This window comes from Cibotium barometz, chromosome 17, assembly GCF_041138505.1.
Source record: "Cibotium barometz isolate CiBa-2024 chromosome 17, ASM4113850v1, whole genome shotgun sequence".
Lineage (NCBI taxonomy): Eukaryota > Viridiplantae > Streptophyta > Polypodiopsida > Cyatheales > Cibotiaceae > Cibotium > Cibotium barometz.
Genome location: NC_141062.1, coordinates 35,166,358 through 35,188,125, shown reverse-complemented (window position 1 = coordinate 35,188,125; position 21,768 = coordinate 35,166,358). Strand labels below are relative to the sequence as shown.

Genomic DNA, 21,768 nt, shown 5'->3' with positions numbered 1-21,768 from the left:
GCAAGTCTACTCTACTCAAATATCTAATGGATAGGTTGGGATATGATGGGTATATAGATCATCATTATGCATATATGGTCAAAGTTATACAAGAGATTGATCCCACATGTTACTCAGGAGAATGATATGGATGTTATGTACGGTCTATGTGTATGTTTGTAATAACATGCTCATTGAAGCAATGGCCTAGCTTAGGAACTAACAGTGGTTGGTCTCACCCCTTTAGCGATTGGTCTTCAAATGTATAACATCCCTTGATTGGAACATTATCGTATCTTACACCCTTCTAAATGGAGTTTAGTAGCGAGGATCCTTGAGAAACTTCATAGGTTTAATAAAATGTTGACCATGCCAAGATGCCCAATCAACATGAGGGTCTACATGAACATGCTTGGTTTATTCATAACATTACTCTCTTATCTCATAGAATGATACTACTTATGGTTGATGCACCACCATGTGTTTTTTCCTTTTTGGGGGCAAAATTGGGTATAATAAAAACATAGACTTACGTTCAAGTGATACATACATCATGTTCATAGCATGTCTCAATCTAATAAATCTTTTAATGCATAACTAATAAATAGCACACCACACCCATCAATGACTATAGCATAAATGAGAGAAATGCTAATAACAAGCTAATAAATGCTACTAGTTCTTACAAAAGCATATTCATTCAACTCAAGTAATGCTATATTATTAAGTTATGGAGCCTTTTTTCTCAAAACTGTAAGTACCTCTATGAGTACCCAAATAGGTGGACCCGTAAAAGACCATAAATGTTTCTTATCAGTATAAGTAGATCACAAATGTTTATTGTCATTATAAGTAATCCTAGATAAATAAGTCTACGTACAATAATGAGGAATACATTTATGAGAGACACTAGACAATAATGACAAAATATCAACTAAAAAACACAATATAAGTGTTAGGCACTATTAAATGGCATTAGCACTTGAAACTTTTGCTCGAAGGTTCTTTGTGCATGATAAAGGAAATCAAATTGTTATAACCTCAAATCTTTAAGTTTTAAAAAGTTACATATACTTCCTAAAAATATGATTGCTTTTAACCCAACCATCATTTTTGCTTTGCAAGCCTACGCATCTTATAAAAGCACTTTAAAGAATATATGGCAATAATTGTAATTTTTACTATGTCAACACATAAAGGATCCTTATTTGTGCTTGATTATTTTTTTTGAGGACACTCTTTTTCACCCCTTTGTGGAGTGGGGGGGAGGGGTGAGAATCAAATCTACGTTCCCCGCCCCCTGGGAGCTATGCCCTTAGGGGGGAGAAAGGTTGCAGCCTTATTTACCCGGCTATTGTACCCACCCCCTAGTAGTACATCCTTAAGTTTCAAAGCAAATCATATGTTACTTAGTGACATTGCATGCCCCATTTGTTAAACAAGGAGAGTTCTTAGATTGCTCACCTGATTTGAGATTGTTTATACACTTCATCCATGCCCAAAGTCTGACGAATCCTTCTCAAAGAGACATCTTATGTCTAAATTGTGTAGCTTCATTGGCAAGAGGAACAACTAGAGGACTACATACTTTGTTTCTTTTTTTTAGTATAAGATTCTGGATGGAAACACCGGTTTTATATACACTACTCACACACCTAACTCCGGGTTCGATCCGTGCTCTCTACGGTGTTGCGCGTCCAGGTTACATACTTGTGTTTGACAATAAAATTCTTGCATGTCCAAAAGATATTGGATGGCTAGGTTAGCACGCATCTGATTTCTTAGAATATTCTTACAAAATGAGTCTCCTTTCGGCCAACTACCGAGGTGGGGGTTGGCGGGCAGATCAAGGGCGGAGGGCAAAAGCCACCGAAGAAACTACTCGTTTTCAGCTTCCTTCACACAAGTTTGTGCGTGGATTTCCAGCCATGGATGCAGCTATGGAGACTGTAGCGCAGGCGCGCTCCTCTCTCAACCACCTCCTCTCCCAATATGAGCCCTTGGCCCTCGTCGTCACCCCCTTCCTGGCCTCCCTCTTCATCTTTGTTATCGGTCCCTCTCTGGGCACTCTTTTGGGCGAACTACAGCACCAAGGTATGTTTCTCTGCAAAGCTTTTCTACCTCAATTTCCATCAATATCCAAATTGAGTTTTCTCTACTACAGCACCAACTGTGTGTTTCAACCTCATTCAAATCATTTGCGTAGAAATTTGAGATTGCATCCATCAACATGGGCTCTCTCATGCTACCTTATTGGAATCCCTTATAAACACGTGTATATGTATGTATGTACTGTGTGCACACACATGTTTACATTTTGATGATTCTAGTTGTATTCAACATCGGCTCTCTCTCATCGCATTATCTGGACAATGGGTTCTCCTTTATCGACCTTATCCATGATGTGCAACATGGCTTCACTTGCGTTGCCTATTTCTGAAAAGTCTCCATCTGTGAATCATCCATTGTTCTCGTTTTGACCTTATCCATCTTGTGCAGCACAGATTCTCTCGTATTGACCATACCCATTTTGTGGATCTGTACGCAACTGGGTTTTTTTCATGGTGACCTTATCCTGCATACGCAACATGGGTTGTATGCATCATTTGCACCATGCGCTTTTTCATATGGACCATACTTGTTGTGTGTTGGTCTACTTGATCATCGGTTCTTTATACATTGATCATATCGATCAAGCTTTCATTGATCTTGCATCTTCCATGGAGCACATCATAGTGAAGGCTGTGCAATGGAAGCCTTTTTTTTTTCCTCATTTTTTTTGAAACTTGGACAATATACTTGTTTTTGTTTATTGTTTTGTAACACAATGCTACCTTTCTTCTTTTTGGCAGGATTGAAAGCGACTTTTTCATCCTTTGTGATGATGATTTTGCAGTACGTGAGTTGTGATTTCATCCACCCTTGAATTTGCTGCTTTTTGTTGACAAGTTTCACCCTGCTACATGCATTCAAAAGCTCTTTGTTCATCTAATGGAAATGTCTTTGTCACAGGAAAATTCCCGGAGTAAATACACATATTCAAAGGCAAAAGGAGGAGGTTAGTGCTTTTACTCTCAAGCACCCATGTCACTTCTTCACACCTTACAGTATGAGACAAGAACCATGTGCTTCTACAGAACACACTTTGAAGAACATATTAGGAGTCGACGTTTGGACAATTAATAAATCCTTGAAAGCCGGAGTTATTAATAGGCTAGACAGCCTATTCAAGTCAGCAATGTAAGCCATTAGTGTGTGGGTGTTGATCTAGTCTAGCCTGTGAAGCAGATGAGGGACTGATGGTACTGTACATGATATATGCAAGCTTGCCTAGGCTTTGGAGGCCTTGTAATGGGGTGTACCTTGTGGTAAATTTTTTGTCGTTGTGAGAGCTATGTGCAAATTTCACTCTCTTGTAAGGAGCTTGGTTTTTTTTAATGAGTAATACATCAAATGGCCAAGTCCTTGTAGATCAAGAGGAGAACTTCAATGTAGATTGATACCGGTGTCTGTAATTTTGGGGAATGGGGAAATGCCGTGCCAGCAAAGAGGCACAACATGGGGAAAGGAGAAAAGGAAGGAAGGGATTTGAGGAGAAATGGAGGAGGGAAGAAAGGGAGAGGAGCAGAAAGATGGGTGGGGAGGTTTTAAATTGGAACTCATCTGACCTGTTTGAAGAGAGAAAAAGCTAGTTGTGATGAAGCGGTTGAAATGCTCAGAAGATGTAGTTCGAAAATGGGAGTTTTGGGCCCAGGGACCTGTGTCCCTGCCCTCCCTTCCCTCTGCATCACACACTTGAATGCCATGTGGACTTACTGCTCAATCAAGTGCAAGGACTTGAAGGAGGACATTGTGCGCGTTGTGAGCCCTTGTCCGGGGACAAGTCCCCAGTGCTCCTCCAGTGTTGGTCAGGTTGTGCGTGCAAGTCCCACAGTGTCTTTGTAACCCACGTGTAAGATGTAAAAAAGCAATGCACGGGTGTTGCACCATGTTGGGAACTTATTAGGCAGTTGCCGGATACTGCGATCCAGGTCAGTTTAGCCAGAGGGGTGATATTCCAAGTTGCAGAAAACCAAGGCTAGGAGCATTCACCTTTTGGAGGCTTAGGAAGAGGGGGCCAGAAGGCTGTCCATAGGTTGCCGTCTGGGCACCCTTGTCTGAAGGACCAGCCAAGGGACAGGCTGGCCTTTGCACACAGTCCAAGGGCCAAGGGCGGGCTGTTGGGCCAGTGGATTCCCCATGACCAGTCCAAGGGTAGGTCAGGTAGATTGGGCCAACTGACTACCTGCACGACTAACCATGGCCAGCCCAAGGGCAGGTCGGTAGATTGGGAAGGGGCAAGCCAGCAGGCCAGCCAGCCAAGGGAGCCTCAATAAAGGCAACCTGGTCCCCTCTTCTCCATCAGCGTTTCATCAGCTTGCACACCTGATTGCCAGATCACAAAGCAGCCTGGTGTAGCAGTAAAACTCAGCTATTTCTTTGCAGAGGAGGCCTCAATGGGTACATGGGCAGCAACAGGAGAAAACACAGCAGTATGTGCGTTCAGCCCTTTGTGGAGGAAAACATAGGCCAACTGTCCAATTTTACTTCATTTCGCATCTACAGCAATAACAAGCAAGTGCACCTTTGTGGTGGGAACCCTTTATTGGGTTATTGGGACATTAATTGGTGTCGTGAGCATTCTCACTCCCCCTTACTCTCCTTGCGTGCTAATCAGTATTTTAGCTAGCTCTTTTCGCTAACAAGTATGTTCAGTTCCTGTGCATGTAACATAGGTATCAGAGCTTAGAACTTGCTGAGTTGCGCAGAATTGCTACACAAAAAGAAGAGTATTTGTTCGTTTGTGAGACCTCCGGGGAAAACCCATGTAGCATGCAATAGGTTGATTGTCGTAACGCGCAACAAAGCCTTCTTTATACCCGTGAATTTATGCAATTCCACTTTACTTGAGAGAGAAGAGAAGAGAGACAAGATAGAGTCGACATAGTAATGGGTCCCAATTACCCACTATGTACTTTAATAACTACATCGCTATCTTCCAGTGGTTCTCTCGCAGAGAGTGTGTGCTGAACCTGCTCTCTCCTCTCAGCGCTGGCCGTACAGCAATCATCATCTGGTGGTTTCCAAGTGCTGGCAGCACACAGCAGCAGGCAGCCGACCTGTTTTATCTCTCTGTCTCCCGGTCGTAGAGAACATGCTGTACAGCGCAGCCCTCTCTCTCTCTCTCTCTCTCTCTCTCTCTCTCCTTCTAGCGCTGGCCGTACTGCAGATACTCTCTGGTGTTTTTCTGTGCACTGGCTGAACAGTCGACTGTAGCTGATTTGTCTTTCCCTTCTCCACTTTGCATTGGCCATATAGCTCTGGACTGGCTGTCAGCAGAGCTCACCTTGCACTTTGATCAGCCGACAGCAGCTGGTCGTTTTCTTTGCTCTCCCTCAGCTGGTCGACTCAAACAGCTGTACAGCAACACTCGCTTTCAGCACTGGCTGTACAGCTGCTGGTCTTTCTCTCTCTTTTGTTCTTTTGGACAGTTTCAGAGTGGAGGTTGCAGCCTTAAAGTGCCTAATATTGTTCATCTTTCAGGGATTGGTTCAAGGACAGATTTTGGGACGGTTTTGAGACAGATTTGGACAGCGTTTAGTGCTGTTTGTATCTCGTCATTGGGTTGAGATCTAGGCAAGAGTCTTGCTGATTCTTTGTGGAAAATCCGGTGCACGTTTGCAACCACACCTTGAGTTCTTGTAAAAGCTTATATTGTCACGTGCACGCCCGTGCCATGGCTAATCCTGTGCAGGAAATGTCTTAATCCCTGACTAATCAGTAGTTCAGTCATTCATCAGTCATCAATGTGGCAGCAGAAACATCATCTTCAGTAGTATTAGCAGCACCTCATCAGCATCACATGACGCTGGCGAGAGGCATATGGGAGCACTTGGCTTCTTTGTATAATAGGGTGTCACCCATGAAACGGATGTCCTTGGAAGTGCAGATGCGGGTTATGAACCCTGCAAAGTCTTCGACGATGCGGGAACACATTAACAAGCTGCAGGCCCTTCAGCAGGAAGTCCTACAAGCTGGGAAAGAGATATCATATGAAGATATGGTCATCACTTTCCTTTCCCACTTGCCTGGTCAGTATTCTGCTTTCTATTCCTCGTTGATCACGAGTGGCAGGCTCAGCACCATTACTTGGGAGGAGCTTGTGCCAATGGTCTTGGACCAGGAGGAACGTTTCACGAACCCTCCTCACGGCGCAGGTTCGGAGGCCTTAACTGGCCAACGGTCGAAAGGCCGGAATTCCAACAAGGGCAAAGGGAAGGCTTCACCGGAGAAGTCTTCTGAGAAGAAGCCTGAGCCAGAATGAGAGAAGCTGAAGGCCGAAAGATCTTGTAATGATTGTGGCGAGAAAGGCCACTACTGGAGGAAGTGCCCTAAGCAGACAGGGAAGAGTGCTGATTCCTCAGCCTCAGCTGCAAAGACTCCAGCATTTGTGCACTTAGAGATGGTGGACTCCGATGCTTCGTCATCTTCGAGCGAGGAGGCAGTTGGCTTCACCGCGAAGGATACCCGGGAATGGATTCTCGACAGTGGTGCTTCCAGGCACATGACTCCATCCCGTGACTTCTTTCTGGATCTGAAACGGCAGTCAGGTCGTATCTTTATTGGCGATAACTCCACTATTCCGATACATAGTGAGGGCCGGATGGAGATTATTCCCGACGGCAAGGGAGGCAAGCATGCTTCCCGTGTTATTTATGTCCCTGCTCTGGGTTTTCATCTTCTGTCAGTGCATGAGGTATGCAAGACTGGCTTTCGGGTGGAATTTGAGGAGCATTCAGTTGCTCTAAGGGACCGTGAGACAGGCAAAGTTGTTTGGGAAGGCGGTGTGGAGAATGGCATCTACAAGCTCTCTGCACTCTCCTCATTGACAGGCTCTCAGGTTGGAGGTTTGTGGCACTTTCGTTTTGGCCACTTAAATGTGGATGCTTTGCGGCGCGCCTTCCGGGACCAGATGGTGGTTGGCTTGCCAGATGTTGGTAATAGGCAAGGACGCTGCAGTTCTTGCATACGTGGTAAGCAGCACAGGGAATCCTTTTTGAAGCAGGCTTCCAGGCGGGCTTCGAAACCATTGGAGTTGATTCACACTGACTTGTGTGGACCACAGCAGATACCATCCTTGGGAGGATCTCTCTACTTCATGCTGCTGCTTGATGATTGTACCAGATTCACGTGGGTCTACTTTCTTTCCCAGAAAGACGAGGCTTTTGCTCGGTTCAAGGATTGGCACGTGATGGTGGAGAAAGAGTCGTTATATCAGGTTAAGACTCTCAGGGCTGATAAAGGAGGTGAATTCTCCTCGACTGTATTTTTCAGGTTTTGTGCAGATCATGGCATCAAAAGGGAATTGGCCAATACCGGATCGCCTTCGGAGAATGGAGTTGTTGAACGTAAGAACAGGACTGTGGTGGAGATGATGCTGGAGCATCGTGATCTTCCTCGTCCACTTTGGGGTGAGGCTGTGGCAACGGCTGTCCATACCATTAACTGCTCTCCGATGACTTCTGTACCCCATATGACTCCATTTGAGGCATATTTTGGCAGGAAACCCGATGTCTCGCACTTCCGTGTCTTTGGGAGTGACGCGTATGTACATATTCTGAAGAAGCAGAGGGGGAAGCTTGACTCCAAGTCCCGCAAGCTGGTATTTGTGGGGTATAACTCTCTTTCCAAGGGATACAGGTTGTATGATCCAGAGAGGAATGAGATTGTTGTCAGCCGGGATGTGGTCTTTGACGAGCATGTTCCAGCATCCACTGTCGAGGAGCCGCCACTTCTTGGAGATCCAGAGGAGTCTAATGATGATTCCCAGTCTTTCATTCCAGTTGATCCACCTCAGTCATCACAAGAGGTTGAGCCTGCAGTTGGAGTTGAGCCTCCGCGACCACAGGAGGCTCCACGATCTGTTCGAGTACCTAGGTGGTTGTTAGACACCCTTCGGGAGTCAGGTGTCACGGAGCTACCCTCCGAGTGGACCACAGAGGACGGCCCTCGAAGATCACATCGAGTCCGAGATAAAAGCAACACGGCGGAGCTTCTTCAGGTGAACTATGCCTTGATGTCTCGTATCATGCGGGACAAAGAGCCCACTTCCATAAAGGAAGCCCTTTCACAGGATACTTGGAGGAAAGCCATGCAGGTGGAACTTGATGCCATCAAGAAGAACAACACTTGGGAGTTGGTTCCGAGGCCGTCAAAGCGGTCAGTCATTGGTGTCAAATGGGTCTTTAAGACCAAATACGCGTCTGATGGGTCGGTGGACAAACACAAAGCCAGGCTTGTGGCTAAAGGTTATGCTCAGCGGCCAGGCATCGACTACGAGGATACCTTTGCACCGAATGCGCGGATGACCACGATTTGGACCGTTCTTGCCCTTGCTTCTTCTCAGAGGTGGCCCGTGTATCAGATGGATGTAAAATCTGCGTTTCTTAATGGTGACCTGCAGGAGGAGGTGTACGTTGAGCAGCCTCCCGGCTTTATTGTTCCAGGATCGGAAGGGATGGTTTACAGGTTACGTAAGGCCTTGTATGGTTTTAAGCAGGCTCCTAGGGCTTGGAATCAGAAGATTGATTCCTTCTTTATTCGGACTGGATTTCAGAGATCGGTTGCAGATCCGAACTTGTTTCTCTTTTGGGAACGTGGCATGGTCACACTTATCATCCTTTATGTGGATGATCTCATTCTCACCGGTGGTCATGTGGAGCACATTGGAGTGACGAAGGCTGCCTTGTCAAAGGAGTTTGAGATGACCGACTTAGGCTTACTCCACTTCTTCTTGGGATTGGAGATCTGGCAGACCCAGAGGGGGTTTTTCGTCTCTCAGCAGCGGTATGTTCATGAGTTGCTTGAGGCCTTTGGGATGGAGAACTGCAAGCCTATTACTTCGCCAATGGACCCGAACACAAAGTTAACCGTTACAGATCCTTGTGAGCCAGTTGATGCCTTGCAGTACCGGAAGTTGGTTGGTTCATTGATCTGGTTGCTGAACACCAGATTGGACTTGAGCTTCTTCGTGGGGCTGTTGAGCTCTTTTATGCAGACGCCATTGAAGACTCATTGGGACGTAGGATTGCGGATCTTGCGGTATCTGCAGAGTACGAAGGATCTGGGACTCTTTTACACAGGAGGGAATGGAGTCAAGCTCCAAGGTGGAGTGACTCAGATTGGGGAGGAGATCTAGACACGAGGAGATCTACTTCAGGATACAGTTTTACCCTCGGCTCAGGAGCAGGTTCTTGGAGCAGCAAGAGGCAGCCAACTATTGCCATTTCTTCGACAGAGGCAAAGTATCGGGCTGCTTGTGAGGTTGTATGGCTGCGGAGGCTTCTAGGCGAGATTGGGTTTCCACAAAGGGAGCCCACAGTCATCCAGTGCGATAACCAGAGTTGTATAGCTATTGCTCGGAACCCGGTTTTCCATGCCCGGACCAAGCATATAGAGATACAGTATCACTTTGTACGTGAGAAGATCTTGGCTGGTGACATCTTGCTACTTTATTGTTCGACGGAGGACAATGCGGCGGACCACTTCACGAAGTCTCTACCTCAGGCTACGCTCAGGCGGCACTCTAGCTCCCTTGGGTTGGTTTCACAGCCAGGAGCTGAGAGGGGGTGTTAGAAGTCATCTCCTGTCTATATTCATACACCAGGGCCTCTGTTGTGGGTGTGCCCGCCCTGTATAAGGTGTTTTATCATTTTTCCACACTCCCCGTATTTTTTCCTATTTTTTCCCATTTTTCCTAGTGGTGGGAGGGTTGCCAGAGGATGCCAGGAGCACTCCAGGGCTGGCCGACTGCATGTTTATCAGTCGTGGGCTACTGGGTTGCTGGCCGACTGGAGTTCCTCAGTCGTGGCACCTGTCTGCTGGCCGACTGCATTTATGCAGTTGTGGGACCATGTTTAGCAGTCGTGGGCACTTCATGTGCTGGCCGACTGCTCTTCCAGAGATGTATATATAGGCCCCTTGCCCCCACCACTTCCTCATTCAGTTTTTCTGGAATCTTGTGTATAGAGAAGAGTTTACACACCTATCTCTCTGTGTTTCTTGTGCTGTTTATTTTCTGCAGTCTACTTGCTCTTGTCTACCCAAGTTTGGTTATCATTTCCGCTGCATATTCTGACAGGAGTTTGATGAGCACTTTGTTGCTCTCCGAGACAAAGCAACAAGCCAGGTGGTTTGGGAAGGCGGAGTGGAGAATGGAGTTTACAAGCTTACAGCACTCTCTCTCCCAGGTCCTCAGGTTTGTGATGAGTGGCAGTCTGGTAATGGCCACTTAAGTGTGGATACGCTTTAGGTGCAAGCTTTCCGGGACCAGATGATGGATAGCTTGCCAGTTGATGGCAGCAGTTGGTAGAAACTTTCTGTCACCAGCCTGGACATTTCCTAGTCTGAAAGAGGTCTGGTGGACTCCAGGATGTTTAAATATTTGGAAAGTACAAGCTTTGGGAATGGGGGATTATCCTAGAATACAAAGGACCACACTCCTAAAATTTAGGAGAGTTGCTATTTTTGGCCCGACTCCGATGGAAATTCTGTTCGCGTCATTACATCTGGAATTGAGCAAATACCAAGAGTTGGCAAAGTGCCTATGACAGAATGTCTACCAGTTGGGATATTTTTAGAGGTAAAGATTATGGAAGGACCCATCTCTTAGATTGGGACATGTGGCAAGAAAGTGGACCAAAGTGAGACAAGTGGCCTGACACTTGTTAGAAAAAGGATCAAAGTGAGACAAGTGGCCTCACACTTGTCACTTCAGCTATTGTGTGGCTCTCCACTTGTCATTGTAGCCTTCTCTTGCCATTTCAGCTCATGGGAGGCCCAAATCTATAAATTGGAGCCCTCTCTCTTCATTAATAGAGGCTCTCTTGCTGCACACTAGCGTCTACCACCGTTGAAGGCTTCTCTAATGACGGCTACTCTCTTTCTCTCTCACTTGAAGGCTGCCCATGAAGAATACCGGCTGTATGGGACTGTTTTGGAGGCTTCCATCGCGAAGAAATACTGAAGGCAAGGGTATTCAATCATTTATTATGATTTCTAGCCATTGTATGTGTTGTACCAGCATTTGTACTTGCTGTACCTGTTGTACCAGCCACCATACCGGCTGTACCAGCCATTGTACTTGCTGTACCAGCCACTGTACTTGCTGTACCAGCTTCTGTACTTGCTGTACCTGCTGTACCAGCCACCGTACCGGCTGTACCAGCCACTGTACTTGCTGTACCTGCTGTACCAGCCACCATACCGGCTGTACCAGCCACTGTACCTGCTGTACCAGCCACTGTACCGGCTGTACCAGCCATTGTACCTGCTGTACCGGCTGAATGGAGAGTTGTACTTGCTGTACCCTTTCTATTGCATGAAGACCCGTGGTTTTTGGGGAAGAATCAGTACCCACACGGAGGTATATGGATTATATTGTTGGCTCGGCATTTCTACAGCCTATGTTCCGGCTCAGTTGCCTTGTGTTGGGCTGTGTTATGGCATTTGTATATGGATAATCCGGCATCTCCCGTGGGGAGAGTAAGGCCCTCAAAGCTTGTACATGATATTATTCTCCTTGGGTAATAGAATACTCCAAGGGGGAGGTCGGCCCATTCCGGCCTCTATGCGGTGTCACACGTGCAAGCTCCATTTTCAGCATTTGTGGATGTTTTGTCCAGCTTTATGTTTTATGCAAAGTGATGATGGATATGTGTTAAGGGTGTGGCTATGTTTAAGTGTTTTAATATGCATTGATGGTATCAACAAGTGTGTAAAAGGCCCTAGTCCCCCGGGCACCCACCGCGAGTTTCATTGGTATCAGAGCATAGGCTTTCTTGGAAGCGGAGGCTTCCTTCTATCAATAAGGAAGAGAAAAGATCTCGAGTGGGGACCACACTTACCATCATTGCTATTAAGCATGGCCAGCCACTTCAGAGCCTATGAAGCAAGAGCATGAGCAATAGACAGATTGGTCTAAGGATTTATGAATTCACAAAATTTATCTTGGAAGTATGGAGTTGGCTTTATGTGCACACATTTAGCACTCTTTCCATATGGATATTGTGGATTATATTATCAAGCTTACAGGCAAGCTATATGGAGATATATCTCGGGATATCTTAAGGACATGGTGAGGAGATATTTCTTTTGGCTTCATGACCAACCTGGCAAAGAAAAGCTAAGTATACTTTGAGTTTGCAAAGTTAGTGCTTTTGCTATCAAGTGTTTTTGATGTTCACTAACCCTTGTATAGCTATGCAAGGAGAAAGGTGGTGTTGTTTGCCTTGAGATGGTTTCAGGGAAACATTGTTTATGGCTCCCTTTAATGGGATGAATTCTTTTCATGGCTCTCTTTATTGGGATGGAATATATCTATGGAGATTTCTTTCTTGGAGGAGATTTATATACATATTGGGCTTCACAAGCAATTTCTATGGACGAATCTGTCCCAGTTTATAGAGAAGAAATCTTTGGATATCTCATGGATATGATGCTTTTATGGATAAAGTCCACCTCTACTTCAAGGTGTGTGGATAGCACGGAGTATGTGGTAAGAGTTATGGTATACAAAGATTATGGTATACAGGTCTATGGATTCCTGGACTTCTTTTCTAGAGATTTGGATCCATCCTCAGGTTTATGGATTATGTTTATGGCTCCCTTTTACTGGGATGGATTATTCTTTTTGGCTCCCTTTATTTGGGATGCATTGGACTTATGAAACTCATGATTCACATACCCTGTGTAGTGTTCTCTTGTCCTACGTGCTCTCTTGAAGATTGTTTCTACCATGTGAGGGTGGAACAATAGAGAGCAGATGGAAGGGAACATGGGCACTTCAAAGGGTAGTGTCGAGCACAACATACCCTGTGTAGTGTTCTCTTGTCCTACGTGCTCTCTTGAAGATTGTTTCTACCATGTGTGGGTGGAACAATAGAGAGCAGATGGAAGGGAACATGGGCACTTGAGAGGGTAGTGTGAGTTGGTGGCCGAAATGCCTATAAACTATGTGTAGCAGAAATGCGTATGGAACACCAGGTTATCTATGCCTGCGAGTGATTGTTTTCAGGACTCCTTGTTTAGCCGCCCTGTGTAGTATTTCTCTTGACCTAAGTGCTCTTCAAGATGTTGCTACCTTGCTTGGTAGAACATAGAGCCAATGGTAGAGAATATGGGCACTGAAGTCGGGCCGGGCATCAAGGCAGCTCCTTGGTGATCTACATGGATTATGATATCTGGACTTATGGGACTGTTTTGTCTCGCCCATTTACTTGGGACATGGATTATGATATCTAGATTTATGGGACTGATTTGTCTCGCCCATTTATCTTGGGACATGATTATGATATCTGGACTTATGGGACTGTTTTTGTCTCGCCCATTTATTTTGGGACATGATTTTGATATTGGTATTATGGAGACTTATTTAGTCTCGCCCATTTCTTTGGGACATGGATTCTTCAGTTATATTGTCTCGTCTCGCCCAATCGATGGGACATGATTATATCTTGAATATATGGCTTGAAGCTTAAAGTTGCGGACAACTTTTAAGAAGTTGGGGAGGATGTCACCAGCCTGGACATTTCCTAGTCTGAAAGAGGTCTGGTGGACTCCAGGATGTTTAAATATTTGGAAAGTACAAGCTTTGGGAATGGGGGATTATCCTAGAATACAAAGGACCACACTCCTAAAATTTAGGAGAGTTGCTATTTTTGGCCCGACTCCGATGGAAATTCTGTTCGCGTCATTACATCTGGAATTGAGCAAATACCAAGAGTTGGCAAAGTGCCTATGACAGAATGTCTACCAGTTGGGATATTTTTAGAGGTAAAGATTATGGAAGGACCCATCTCTTAGATTGGGACATGTGGCAAGAAAGTGGACCAAAGTGAGACAAGTGGCCTGACACTTGTTAGAAAAAGGATCAAAGTGAGACAAGTGGCCTCACACTTGTCACTTCAGCTATTGTGTGGCTCTCCACTTGTCATTGTAGCCTTCTCTTGCCATTTCAGCTCATGGGAGGCCCAAATCTATAAATTGGAGCCCTCTCTCTTCATTAATAGAGGCTCTCTTGCTGCACACTAGCGTCTACCACCGTTGAAGGCTTCTCTAATGACGGCTACTCTCTTTCTCTCTCACTTGAAGGCTGCCCATGAAGAATACCGGCTGTATGGGACTGTTTTGGAGGCTTCCATCGCGAAGAAATACTGAAGGCAAGGGTATTCAATCATTTATTATGATTTCTAGCCATTGTATGTGTTGTACCAGCATTTGTACTTGCTGTACCTGTTGTACCAGCCACCATACCGGCTGTACCAGCCATTGTACTTGCTGTACCAGCCATTGTACTTGCTGTACCAGCCACTGTACTTGCTGTACCAGCTTCTGTACTTGCTGTACCTGCTGTACCAGCCACCGTACCGGCTGTACCAGCCACTGTACTTGCTGTACCTGCTGTACCAGCCACCATACCGGCTGTACCAGCCACTGTACCTGCTGTACCAGCCACTGTACCGGCTGTACCAGCCATTGTACCTGCTGTACCGGCTGAATGGAGAGTTGTACTTGCTGTACCCTTTCTATTGCATGAAGACCCGTGGTTTTTGGGGAAGAATCAGTACCCACACGGAGGTATATGGATTATATTGTTGGCTCGGCATTTCTACAGCCTATGTTCCGGCTCAGTTGCCTTGTGTTGGGCTGTGTTATGGCATTTGTATATGGATAATCCGGCATCTCCCGTGGGGAGAGTAAGGCCCTCAAAGCTTGTACATGATATTATTCTCCTTGGGTAATAGAATACTCCAAGGGGGAGGTCGGCCCATTCCGGCCTCTATGCGGTGTCACACGTGCAAGCTCCATTTTCAGCATTTGTGGATGTTTTGTCCAGCTTTATGTTTTATGCAAAGTGATGATGGATATGTGTTAAGGGTGTGGCTATGTTTAAGTGTTTTAATATGCATTGATGGTATCAACAAGTGTGTAAAAGGCCCTAGTCCCCCGGGCACCCACCGCGAGTTTCACTTTCCAGTCCTGATGTTGGTAGTTCTTGTGTTCGCCAGTCAGAGGAAGTTGAACAGGTAACTTATGCTCTGATGTCTCGTAGCATTCGTGACAAAGAAACTCCTGTAGATGAGGATGTTCTTTCCACAGGGACCTCTCGGAAAGCCAGACAGGTGGTAGTTGATTACTTGCAGGAGGAGGTGCATTCTCCAGGCTTTGTGGTTCCGGATTTAGAGGGGGTGGTTAACAGGTTTCAGAAGGCCTTGCGTGGTCTTCAGCAGGTTTCTAGGACTTGGCTTTGCACCGTAACAGGTGGTGATCCTTGTGAGCAGTGTGATGCCTCTTTGACTCGGAAGCAGAATGGTTCATTGATGTGGTTGATGGACACCATATTGGACGGGAGCTTCCTGATGAGGCAGTTGAGCTCATGGTTGCAGATGACTCTTTGGGAGGCAGGATTGCGTATCTTGTGGTTTCTGCGGCATGCGAAGGATCATGGACTCTTTTACACAGGAGGGGGATTGATTGATGGAGTCCAACTCCACAGTTGGAGTGACTCAGTTTGGGGAGGAGATCCGAACACGAGGAGATCTACTTCAGGCTTAGGAGCAGTAAGAGGCAGTCATCTTTTGCCTTGTCGACGATAGAGGCAGAGTACCGGGCTGCTTGTGATGCTGCTTGTGAGGTGGTGAGGATGCAGAGGTTGCTTTGCAGGATTGGGCTTCCACTGGAGGAACCCATGGTCATCCAGAGGCACTTTGTTCGTGAACAGATCGTTGGTGATGACATCTTGCTAGAGTTTTGTTCGACGGAGGACAGTACGGTGGACCTCTTCACGAAGTCGCTATCTCAGGATTTGCTCAGGCGGCACCTCAGCTCCTTGTGGTTGGTTTCACAGCCAGGAGCTGAGAGGGGGTGTTAGAAGTCGTTTCCTGTCTGTCTGTTTACACCATGGCCTCTGTTGTGGGTGTGCCCGCCCTTTGTAGGTGTCTTATCATTTTTCCCACTCCCCGTATTTTTTCTCCATTTTTCCCTATTTTTTTGTGGCTTGGGTGGCAGCCCCGTGGTGGAAGGTGGACCTCTGAAGCTGGCCGACTGCATCTGACATGCTGCTGCTGGCTGTTTGTGTTGCTTTAGGTCCACGACCCCCCAGATGAGCCGGTCGACACCATGCTTTTGGCTGACTGGTCCTCATGGCTGGTCGTAGAGCTTCATGCTCTGTCGGTTGGCCTACAGCAGGCCGACTGCTGTAGGGGGGACCATATAAAATGGCCCCCAGTCCCTTGCCACATTTTGTAGTATTCCGGGATCTTCTTTGTGTATATAGAGCAGAGTTACACGCCTCTATCTCTCTATCTCTTGTGCTGTTATTTTTTGCATTGCATTTTGCTCGTGTTCCCAGATCTGGTCATCATCTCCGCTGCGTATTCTGACAGCTATGTCCCAAGGAAGGTGCACAATTCCAGCAGGAAGGATGCAACAAGGTAGTAGATGGTGTGGTTTGCAACAGGTGAAGCTAGAGGATGCAGTCCCTGAGGGTAGGTACGCAGACCCAGTACATCAGTAAGCTCTTAGATCAGCTCCAAAGGCCTAGCATTAGGCATGATCAGTTCCGGCAGGTGACACACTGTTGTGTCAAGGTCAAGGGACAACAGGCATGGGGACAACAGTAAACAGATGCTCAGTTCTTCATCAAAGACTTGGGAAGTGGAGATCAGGAGTGAAGGTGTTCAGACCAAAAATATCAATCAGTAGAAGTCAAAGTTAGAACGCAGTAGCAGTCAAAGGTCAAAGTCAAGTCTAGGGAGGAAGGATGACAGGGTTCCACCCTGTCATTAAGTTTAGCAGAAGGAAATGTCACGTGTACGGCCTGTGCCATGGCTAATCCTGTGCAGGAACTGTCTTAATTCTTGACTAATCAGTAGTTCAGTCATTCACCAGTCATCATAGCTGCCAGCAGAAACATCTTCAGTAGTATTAGCAGCACCTCATCAGCATGGCCACCAACATCAAGATCAGGACTTTTCAGTAGCATCATTATCATCAACTAATGTGCACAGAAACATCATCTTCAGTAGTATTAGCAGCACCTCATCAACATGGCCACCAACATCAGGATCAAGACCATTCAGTAGCATCGTTATCATCAACTAATGTGCTCAAGGTACTGTCGGCTGGCTATAGGACCTTGTGACAGGAGTCGGCCATGGGGCTACAGGTTGGTAGCACGTGTGGGCAGGACCAAACAAAAGCGCATCATTAAAAGTCATCATTTTACCATGGTTTTGTCCAAGCAGCTGGTTGACATCATTATATGCTGGCCGACTGGCATCCTAGCAACATATATAAGCAATGTAGTCATTTTCAGCATAAGATAAGTTAGTTCACCATCATCGTTTTCATCATGACAAGTAGTAGAGCATAAGCAGAAGGGCCAAGGGTCAGCCCATAGGTTGACCACAAGCCCTAAATCATGTACAAGCATTAGTAACCTTTTTGTTTCATAGTAATATAAGGAAACCCTGAACACTAATCTCTTTCTTCTTTTCTCTCCTCTGCCTTAATCATAAGTTAATTAGCATAATCATGCTTAGGGCTGTGGATCAGTAGAGCAAGGCTTCCGCACATGCAACATCTATTGAAGTAAAGAAGTTCCTAAGGGGGGCCGGCCGTTCCAGCTCAATGTGGTGTCGTTATATTATTGTGGTTTTCTGCTGTGTTTATACTTTGTTTTCATACTCAAAGTGTTTGTTTGTTGTTCCGGGCCCCCGGTCGGTCACAGTGGTATCAGAGCGCAGCCTTTCCAACTTATGGCTTTAATGCCCAACTTATAAAATGGCGGTGGATCAGAATCTCAGAGTCACCAGAAACGTTTTGGGGTTTTTGGGGTTTCGGGGGCAAAAGCCTTCGGCTAAGAAACGCCAAGGTTTCGGTTTTTTTTCGATATAATTTTGCATTTCAAAAGTTCCAAACAATAGGAACTTTTAACATTTTGAGAACCAATTTTTTTTTTTGAGAAACCAAAAATTAGGAGTTCCTGAAACGTTTCGGGGTTTCTCACTCCAGAAACACATTTTCATGTGACTGGTGGATTTGCTACACTTGAACAATATTTCAGTGGTATCAAGCTTATATAGTTGCGGACAACTGTTTTATAAGACTCACCATTTGGTCCCTTGACCAATGTTTTGGGGCAAGTCAACACACAGAACAGAACCAAGGTGAGAATGGGGATTTTCCATAGAAGAAAAGTTGAAGCATTCACTAGCAAAATTTGGCCTGAAAGATGGCCACATTGCATGAGCACCATGGGATTTTATTTCATTAACGTGACTTATAAGGTTTAGAAGGCAATAGGTTCACACATCATTAAAGTTCGGTCGGGACTTATCATGGGCATGGATCCTTGGACAAAAGGAGGCGCCTAGCTCCAGCTCAGGGAGCAAGTTTGGGAAAAGCCAAAGAGGGATATTTTGAGCACACCCAGACTCTTTTGGCAAAAAGGAAAAGCACAATCCCAAAAGTAGACCTGGTCGACTTTATAAAAGCAAGGAGGGGCTAGGCGCTCACATCTCCTGGCTGGTAGTAGTTCTCTCCCTCTCTCCTCTCAGCACTGGCCGTACAACAGTCATCATTCGGTGGTTTCCAAGCACTGGCTGTACACAGCAGCAACCAACCAACCTGTTTTATATCGTTGGACGTTTCGGCTCAGTGCGGTGTCGTTATATTATTGTGGTTTTCTGTTGTGTTTATACCTTGTTTTCATAGTTGAAGTGTTTGTCTATTGTTCCGGGTCCTCGGTCGGTTACAGAACCACTAGAGGCGTTGGTCCGCTCCTCAAAGCGAGACTTAATCTTCATAACGGAGGGAATTTCTTCCTCCCAAGTAACTGGAATAGCCCAAGGAGAAGAAACAAGAGACTGAAAATAAGCATCAAACCTCTTTGGAAGCTTGGAGAGAAGCCGACTAGCCATATCTTGAGTCGAGATATTCTTGCCATATACAGCAAGCTTGTCTTGGAGATCTTTCATCTTTGTGATGAAAGCAGATAAAGAAGGAAAGGCAGAAACCGAAAGATTCATAAGATGTTTTTCCAAAGCCAAAATCCATCCCGGAGACTTAATCTCGTAAAGATCTACAAGGGCCTTCAAAACTTCATGTGCCGCATCTGCTGTATGCACATGAGAGAGTACAGAATCCTAACAATTCAACATGAGAAAGGAGAAAACACGATGATCATTTTCCTCCCAAGCATCAACCTGTGCTTGAGTCACACCAACTGTAGAGAGGGCGGGAGGGGTGGCATTGGCAGGTCCCAGAGATCCACTCCACGCAAGGCCGACTTCACCTTCACCTTCTACAATGTATAGTTGGAGCCATCCAACTTGGCAGACTTGGAAAACATATGAAGCACAATTGAGGTAGCCATCACTATACTTGGGTTCTAATCTCAGAGAAAAAAACGCACAACTTAGAAAAAAGAAGTGTCCACCGTAGGTACCAAGATGTCTCAAAGCAACCAGCCACACCAGACCCCCTTTGCAAGTGATGTGTGTCCACTAGAGAGGCTCTAATCTCAGAGAAAAAAACTCACAACTCAAAAGAAAGAAGTGTCCACCGGAGCTACCAAGATGCCTCAAAGCAACCAGCCACACCAGACCCCCTTTGCAAGTGATGTGTGTCCACTAGAGAAGAAAACGCAGTCAACAAATGGGCTACTGTCCTGAAAAAAACAGGCAGATCATCAGTAGCAAATCTGAGAAAACGCAGCAAGGAGAGGCTGAAAACAGGGCTGTAGATGAGGCAGATCATCAGTAGCAAATCTGAGAAAACGCAGCAAGGAGAGGCTGAAAACAGGGCTGTAGATGAGGCAAAAAATGCATAAGCCTAGAGTGATGATACCATGATAGAGTGTGCACAGAGCGGAAGCAAAGGGAGCACTAGAATGTGCTGAACTGAGAGTACAAGAGAGAGAGATATATGAACCCAAAAGGCTGAAAATACTGCAATGAATACAATCCCGAGCAGGAGACCTTGTAGGCTCATAAGTGAAGGATACAAAAGGGAGCAGGTGTGTCAACACATGAACCACACAACAATACTAATGAACATATGAATGGGAGAGGCCAGCCCACCTATATATAGGTAACGGGCTGGTTGACTGGAGCTGACTGATTGGACGTCAAGCCCGACCCAAGAAAATAAGGAAAAAATAGGGTGGCCAGCCCACAATCAAGGGCCATAAGACAGCCAAGACTGTGGGCTTGCCCACGGCTGTCATGGTTGGGAGGTGTGTCAGGCCTGCACCCCTTGTTTGTTTGTTTGTTTGTTTGCAGGTTTCGAGTCTCGTACCAGGAACGATCACGAGGAGATCCGGTGGGGATTTGACAGTGGTATTAGAGCATGCCTCGTGAACGAGCAAGGCGGTAGGTAGAGAAGATGAGGTCGAAGAAAGGTATGTGTTCAAAAAGCTTGCTGTTTTTTCTGTGCATACTGCTGTTTTTAGATTCAATATGTTGTTTTTTTTCATCATAAGAGCCCGTCATGATAGCGATTGTGGTCTAGAAAGGGTTGTTTGCTTTGCAAAGAAGAGGAAAGATGGTTTTGAACTGTATAAACAGTTTCAGCAGAGAGAAATCAGAAGCATCGTTTTTTTTTTCTCCATCCCTCCCGGATTAGCGCCGCCGGCTGCCTGTCTGCATACGTCACCCACGCTGCTGCCGTCGCCGACTGCTGCCGGTGCTTGCTTTCATGTCAGCGCCTGAGGTCGCACAGGTGGCCTGCGCCAGCCTCGCGTAGGCCTGACCACAAGGCGGCGTGGTCTTGGGTGCCTGCGTAGGCCGGGCCTGGGCGCCTGCCCGCCTGGTCTAGGCGCTTGCGTAGGCCTGGCCTGGGCACCTGCCCGCCTGGCCTAGGCGTCTGCCTACGTAGGCTTGAGCGCCGGCCTACATAGGCCTGGCTGACTGCAAAGCTTGCTGCCCGCATATCTGCCCGCCTGCAACGCTTCACGACCAGCAGCTCCAAAAGAATCACATCTCTCCTCTCAGTCTCTCTCGCGTTCAAAAAAACAACCATGTTTTTTTTTTTTGATTTCTCTCTAGTTCAAAACCATCTTTCCTCTTCTTTGCAAAGCAAACAACCCTTTCTAGACCACAGTCGCTATCATGACGGGTTCTTATGATGAAAAAAAACAACATACTAAATCTGAAAACAGCAGTATGCACAGAAACACGAGGCATGCTCTGATACCACTGTCAAATCCCCACCGGATCTCCTCGTGATCGTTCCTGGTACGAGACTCGAATCCTGCAAACAAACAAACAACAAGGGAGTGCAGGCCTGACACACCTCCCAACCATGACAGCCGTGGGCAAGCCCACAGTCTTGGCTGTCCCCACCGAGCCACGAGCTGAGCTAACTAGGTTGATGTACCGACCAATCTCCTCCTCGTCGCGACGTCCCATACCGCCACGAAGCTACCCTTGCGGGCCTCGAGATTACTGCCGGCCTCGGCTGCGTAAAGCATGTGCACGTCTGCACTAGATCCAGGCTCCAAGACCATAGAGCTCTCACAAACTCGCGAGACTCTCTGTATCATAATGACTAACCTTGGCCACCCTTTTATAGGCTCTTGGCCGGTCATCGGGCGTCCACACTTGGGCGCCTGCCGTCCATACTCGGGGTGCCCGCTCATTAGTCTTTCCCTAACTCAGCTCGCCAATCAGCCTGCCTAGCTCCAAG

The 21,768-nt window shown here is 46.4% G+C and overlaps 1 protein-coding gene across 1 annotated transcript in view; it reads left to right on the top strand.

Annotated features, from left to right (window-relative positions):
- The first annotated feature begins 1,756 nt into the window (after positions 1-1,756).
- Positions 1,757-21,768, top strand: part of DPL1 (dihydrosphingosine phosphate lyase) — a 49,319-nt gene continuing 29,307 nt past the window's right edge. Inside the window, exons 1-3 of the mRNA XM_086811451.1 lie at positions 1,757-2,073; positions 2,832-2,874; positions 2,992-3,037. Of these exons, the coding sequence (XP_086667577.1) occupies positions 1,779-2,073; positions 2,832-2,874; positions 2,992-3,037 (384 nt within the window). The 5' untranslated portion in view covers positions 1,757-1,778. The remainder of the gene's footprint in view (positions 2,074-2,831; positions 2,875-2,991; positions 3,038-21,768) is intronic.